This window comes from Culex quinquefasciatus, chromosome 2 (assembly GCF_015732765.1).
Source record: "Culex quinquefasciatus strain JHB chromosome 2, VPISU_Cqui_1.0_pri_paternal, whole genome shotgun sequence".
Lineage (NCBI taxonomy): Eukaryota > Metazoa > Arthropoda > Insecta > Diptera > Culicidae > Culex > Culex quinquefasciatus.
Window position 1 is genome coordinate 16,639,581 of NC_051862.1, and position 7,243 is coordinate 16,646,823.

General features: G+C 34.4%; 1 protein-coding gene across 1 annotated transcript; it reads left to right on the plus strand.

The window, feature by feature from the left end:
- The first annotated feature begins 818 nt into the window (after nucleotides 1–818).
- LOC119767233 (fibroblast growth factor receptor homolog 2-like) lies at nucleotides 819–2,825 on the plus strand. The gene is made up of 2 exons (XM_038255349.1): nucleotides 819–861; nucleotides 925–2,825. The coding sequence occupies exon 2, from the start codon at nucleotides 938–940 to the stop codon at nucleotides 2,627–2,629; it is 1,692 nt and encodes a 563-aa protein (XP_038111277.1). The 5' UTR covers nucleotides 819–861; nucleotides 925–937; the 3' UTR covers nucleotides 2,630–2,825.
- The last annotated feature ends 4,418 nt before the right edge of the window (nucleotides 2,826–7,243 follow it).

Below are 7,243 nucleotides of genomic sequence, written 5' to 3' on the forward strand. Positions count from 1 at the left end.
GATTTATATTACATTTTTTGTACATTTTTCAAAAATACTATAGTTTTTGTTGTTGAAATGTTTCAAATCTTCCCAAAAATTACAGTTTTGAAATACTTGTTGGTGAGCTCGAGATTCAGCTGATCAAGTCACAACTAAAATTTTCTGCGTGGAAACTTGAAAAGTTTGCTTCAAATTAGTTTGTTTTAAAATCAGTACTTTTGCAGAAGACTAGTTATCGAAAACGCAAAAAATATTTAAATTACTCAAATGCAACTGTAGTAGGCTGAATCACAACAGAAAGCACTACTTATGTTTGTAGTTCAAACAGGCTTGTTATGAATAATTACACCAATCGACAACATAATTGTTTATTCTTAATTCATAGGGAGGCAAATCCGACGTTTATTTTTTCGAGTTTTTTTGTTTGGGAATGCCGAATTACATAGATTTCTTCCATTTTTTATTATTATGGAAAGTAATGGCTTGCAATTTTCTATCATTTAATAGCGCTAATTTGCCATATTTGTTGCACTTCAGTAAATTTGGAACCAACACTATACAAATCTTAAACAAAATCATTCGGCTCTCAAAATACTCAATCATGCCCAATGGTTAATTGTTCCATTTGGATGGCTAGTGTATTTGATAGCAGTATTTATTTCAAGAAATTCCTTTATCAAACGTACAGCGTCACTCTAGAAATCTCACTCCAATTAAATTGGCAACGTATGTTTGAGTGATAAGCGAGGTTTCGTTCATAGCGGTGACTAATTTGTAATTCCCTACTTTCATCTGAATGTTTGCTGGGGCTGCGCATAGCGTTAGTAGTTTTTGCTGTGCAGTTAAGAAAGGTTGTTGGTTGTTTCGTTCACCGAATCGGTAATTACATTATGGATATTGATTGTTTATTAAGGTTGATGTATCTTTTTTTTCTCATTTTAGCTAATTCACTAAAATGTCATCAGCGATTAACACATTTATAATCAGCACATTATCGGTAGCACTAATTTTTCTAACCATCGAGTGTGAAGCAAAATTTGACTCTTTGGTCGAAAAGCTGGCAAGAGGAGATAAATATTCAGTAGTACCAGGGAACAATAGCAAGCCTTTTAAGGAATATATTTTTCACGTCAACGTCACAAGCCCTAATATGTCCGTTAGGCTGCCATGCGGTGCTCAAAAAGTTTATCATTTTGCACATTTTTCCTGGACGAAAGATCGACACTCCGTTGCATTAAAATATTATAAAAATAAGTACTCTCTGTTAGTGCGAAACCTCAACATTGCTGACAGTGGAATATATAGTTGCATGATATGCAGCTATGCAAAGTGTACTAGTTCAAATGTAAAATTAGTGGTCAACTCTGGAACTATCATGCGTAACCAAACAGTGCCTGCTGGATCTGATGCAGTGTTCAACTGTTTTATTCCATATGCTGATAATCAGAACTATGAAACAGTTGTTTATAAAAAGAGTGCTGTAGACACGGAAGAAATGCATTTCAGGAGGGCAAAGCATAATCATACATTTGAAAGAGTTACCAAAACAGCTGAGGGTTGGTATACGTGTTTGATAAGAGAACCGAATACTGATAAAATAATTGCAAATGAAAGTGCATATTTGGAAGTTGATGATAGTAATCAGAACAGTTCTGGAACAACCCTAATAATAATCTCCAGCACACTAATCCTGCTGATAGTGATAATGATTCTGCTATCGGTCTGGTGGTTCCGAAAGGAACCCACGAAAGAATACGACGAACACAAGATCAAACTTGTGACGGTGTCCAAGAAGACATCGAATGACTCACCGAAAGGTTTTCCAAAACCGGTCGTCCGGGTCAGGGGACAAACTATAATGTTGGAGCGAAACAAGGACAACTCGGCTAAGGTGTTCAAGTACAAGTTTCCGTACGATTCAAAGTGGGAACTTCCACGTGAGAAGCTGGTCTTGGGAACAATGTTGGGGAAAGGAGTGTTTGAGAAGGTGTTTCTGGCGACTGCGAGTGGATTGGTTGGAGGAGGTGTCGCTGAGGTGGCAGTTAGGATGTTGAACGCTGAACATAGCGATGAAGACGTGGAGGACTTGGTGCACGATTTGGAGGTTATGAAGATGGTTGGACGTCATCCAAATATCGTCAACTTGTTGGGATGCTGTAGCAAGGATGGATCACTGTACGTAATCGTACACTATGCAGCTCATGGAAATCTACAAGGCTTCTTGAGAAAGCATCGCTTTGAGTCAGAAATCGACCAGGATGACAAGTCGGTAGCTTCTCAAAACCAACTGATTTCATATGTGGCCCAAATCGCTTCCGGAATGGAATACCTCGCCTCAATAGACTGCGTCCATCGCGATCTGAGAGCTCGGAACGTCCTGGTCTGCGAAGGTTACACCATGAAGATCACCGAATACGGTCGAGATGTCTACAATCTGGACCGTTTCCCCAAGACTTCGTCCGGAAAGGTTCCGATCCAGTGGATGGCACCGGAATCGCTGCTGGAGTGCACCTTTGACGAGAAGAGCGATGTCTGGTCGTTTGGGGTGACGTTCTGGGAGGTCATGACCATCGGTGGATATCCACTTCCGGAATTTGCGGACTGTGAACAGTTGATTGAGTTTTTGAAGGAAGGAAATCGTTTGTAGCAACCGAGGAGCTGCTCTGATAGTGTTTATGCGATCATGAGTGATTGTTGGCAGTTGCAGGCTGAGAATCGTCCAACGTTTAGAGAAGTTGTTCAACAAATGAAACAACTTCCATACACAATTTTGCTTGATGGTTACAGTAAAGTGCATGATGAAAATGATAGTAGTCGGGATTCGTATGCATCCATTCATGAATGGTGAGAATAAAAAATAAAATTGGAAGTTTTCTAAATCAATCAATGTTTTAAATATTCATCCAAAATCCCCCCTCAAAACAACCCTGCGTGTCATATGACAGCTTTGATCTCGCGCGAAGACGACACGTCGCGGATGAAAAGCAACTCCACCTCCGAAACTTGCTTATACTTGTTCTCACCTAATTTACGACATCATTAAAGTGAATGCGTCTGTACCACTAGCACAAGCAAGCACACAATCATAAAGTGTCACATTCATAAACATGTTTTAGCTGAATGAACAGGTACAATATGTGAGATGAGATGAAAGATTTTTTGTTCTAATAAAGTCATGTTTGTTTATGATGACACGTTTTCAGTACCTAAATATTTTTTAACAACATTGATCTAAATTAAATATTTTTTAAAATTGTACCGGATTGTTTAATGCATGTTTGAAGTGATTTTAGTATATTTATATAATTTTGCATAATTTATGTTTCACTCAAACCAAATCGGCTTTACTTGAAATCTACCCATTAAGAAATGTGTACACCCTAAATTCAGAGTCGAGATAATCGTTCTCTCAAAATTTATTGAGGGCACAGTGCCAAAATCGATAGAATAATGGTACCAACTCACACCATCATAACAAATGAGTTCATTCGTTAGTTGAATCAATAAATCTCCAACAAGTGTCATACATCAACTTCTGACTTCTCCTTGGTCACCAAGCTGTGGTGGCCGAGGCAGCTAAGTCATTGGATTGGTTTGTCAAAGGTCTCTGGTTCGATTCCCGTTGTCGACACTTTTGGTTTTTTGTTTGACGGATGAACTTTTTTTGCAAATGAACCTCGAGAGAATAGTTCTATCGCCCATCTCGAGCTGTGTTCTCTGCGTCCGTGAATGGTACCACTATTCTCTCGACTCGAGACCATCATTCTCTCGGACTAGCGCTACCAGTTTTGGGTGTAGATAATTTCTAAATAAACAAGACATCTTAAGGCATCCGTCATCTACACTCAATCCTATAATTAATCATAATTTCTTAAATCTAGAAAATTATCAATGACAAAAAAAAACAGATTTAACAAAAATGCGTTGAAAAAGAAATAATCATGAAAACTTCTTCGATAAGAATTGGAAATTCAAAGAAAAACGCAGCACATGAATGTTTTCGACAATTCGAACACAATTTTGTGTTTATTTTGCAATAATAAACAAGTTTTTTTCAACTTCGTCTTTTTCAAAATTTTATCAGCTTTTTCACAGAATTAAAATTCTTCGTTATAAAAAATCGTTATGATAACATTTTTGAGAATCAGCCAATGAAATTAAAAATCAAACAAAAAAAAATCCAAGATTGTATCATTTTTTGAATGGCCCTAATTAAAACCTTAAACATGGCAAAGATATTAAATCGAACATAAAAACTCTTGTGAAGATTCAGAATTTTATTTATTTACAAACGCATTTCATATGACTTTTTTCATTCAAGTCCAAGCATTTTTTTTTTTGGAGATTAAGATTTTGTATTATTTGATTTGGATGGAAATTGAGTGAACTTTTCCAATGACCAAAGAAGTCATTTTGCATCCTTAGTTCGTCCATACAACTTTGCAATTCTGGCAGCTGTCCATACAAAAAGGATATTTAAATATTCAATAATCTGTATCCATTCACAAGATATTCTGATCGATTTGGTGTATTCGGAAAAGTTGTAGTCTTAAAAATAAATTTTCCGGTTTTATTCGACTTTTAACACATAAAATATGATTGCGCAAAATAATCATTTCTGAAAAATCTAAGTCATTTCTGAAAAATCAAGTTTTGGGTAAAAAAAAACTGTAATCTTTTTAGCATAGTATGTCAAAATTGATTTTGAAAAATAAAATTGCTGAATAACATGGAAAAAGAAAAAATCAACTTGAATTTAAATAAGAATGTTAAATCCGTCTCAAAAATAAGAAAGCCTAAAACTATTTATTTATTTGACCATATCAAACGTTTGAGTTTATTTGAAAATTTAGAAAATATTTTTTTATTCGAGAGCTACCAATTTTGGAAAAGGTTGTAGCAATTTTTCTCATAAAGAAATGTTCAAAAGTCATTAGAAAAGTATTTTTTAATAATCTCTTGTGATGTTTTGCAATAACATTGGATGCTGAATATTAAGTTGTTACAAAAAAAAAACTTTTAACTCCCCCCCCCCCTCCCCCTCAAGTGTCAACGTGGTTTATGGATAGTCCCTAGTCTCATCATTTTTAATATCATTTTACATATACCTTCATTTTGTACAAATAGTTTTGAATGAAGTTTTCTGTTTAGTTTTTTTGTTGAAATAATATTATATTTTTACCTAAAAAAAAAATATTATGACGGTGTTTTCAATATTATGAGTTGAAAACATACGAATTTTATTGCTACCCTTTTAAATGCATTTTTAACAGCAAAAACAATTTATAAAAAGTTATTTTTAAGTACAGTAATTTGTAGTACATTTTCGATTTTAAATCATGTTTTGTATTCATGAGCTTGAATAAATTATTATTCATAAAAATCCAATAATACCCTTAACAATCTCAATCCGATTGTATCAGCTCAATCCAAGCTCAATAAGAGCAGAAAAGTCTTATGTGTAAACAAAAATTATGTGATAATCTACTATTTATTGTTGTAAAAAATCTATTCTAATGCAGATTTATGATTTATAATTCTGAATAAATCCCACATATTCTAAAACTCGATTGAAACATTTTTTTCAAACGTTCAGCGATTTACAACCTTCTACAAAATTATTTCTTGTCTTATTTTGCACATTTTGATGAGTAAATGACACATAAAACACATCATTTGACAAGTTTTCTGAACTGCTATTGAAAAAAATCCAAAATAAAAAATAAATAATGAAGGAATATAAAACAAAAAAAACTAAAAAAAAGATATCTAAGGAATTTCTCAATGAAACATTTCGCTTTTAGAAGCATTGGATAGCTAAGAAAATTTACAATAAGACAATTTGAAAGGAGCGATGTCTATTTTTTCTGAAAAGTTTGTTCTAAAGAACACTCCGTGATCTGCGTATGAAACCCGTAACTCAAAGGTTGTTTTGAAAATTTACTCTAGATTTCAAGTTTTCGTCTTCCCCTCTCCCTTTCACAATTTCCTAAACATCATTAATCAACACAAAATTTCCAGAAACTGAGTGTTTTATCGTAAAAAGTTTTACAATCGAATATTTAGAATACATTATATAACTTTTATTTTGGTGTTTTCAATTAAAATATGCATATGTAGGTTTTTTGGGACAAACAAATTTTTTTTTTAATTTTGAACTACAAATAGGAAAACGCCGATAGTTAGGCATGAAATATGAAATTTAGTTTTTAGACGCCCTCGGAATAAGGTAAAATGTTACAAAACCATTTAAAACAGTTTTTTAGTTTTAGAAACTAGTTTATTGTAGTTATCAAAACATTTTTTAAAATAAAAATGTATAAAAACCCATTCCCATTATCCACTATTTCCAGAAAAAAGTAACTGTGTCGCGAGTTGAAAACGGAAAACATTCAGCACAAAACGTAGGTTGAAGTTTTGCGAGTGTTGCGAAGGACAATCAGTTCAGCAGCTGGAATGAAAATGAAATGGGAAAAGTTTTAATTGACATTTATTCAGTTCGCGGGTTGCGGGTTTGCCAGTTGAGGTGGGATCCTCGAGGAAAGCAAACAAATCAATGTTAAGAAAATTGCGGACGAATTTTTAACAATACTTCTTATTAATGTTATTTTGTTGAAAAAACTAAATACATTGTATCATATTTTTATTCCAAGAAATTTAATACTTGAAAACACACATGCCTTCATTTACTGCTCGCTCGTTACATCGTACACAGAAAAAAAGTTGAATTTTGGAATGTTGAAAATTTGGTAGGTTGAATATTAACTCTTTATTTGTGTAATATTACATAAAAAATGTGTAAAAATGTGAACCTGATGAATATTCATCAAAAACTGATGAAAATTCATCATTTTCTGGGGTAAAATTAATCATTTTTTTGGCCACAAAATCTGTCACCATTTCCTGATGAATATTACCATCATTTTTTTTCTGTGTACCGGGTATTAGCTTTGATTGCAGAGGTGGTGTGCTCCTCCCGCACCTTCTACCTCTCCGTCCAAGGCACTAAATCCTTTCGGCCCAAGCTCCAGGCTGCAGCACGATATTTCTTCAATTGTTCCAGTGGGGGTAAAAAAAAGGGAAGGTGGAAAAGCGGGTAATTTTCATGTCTAGTTTACGATCACTATCACGGCTCATACACTTCTAAGCAGGATAAGCCCCTTTTCTGTGCCCTGGTTCTGGATTGAGCAACAACAACAACGACCACCTTTAGCAAACTCCAGCAGCAAAAGCTCAATTGTTCGGACCCAGGATCAGGACG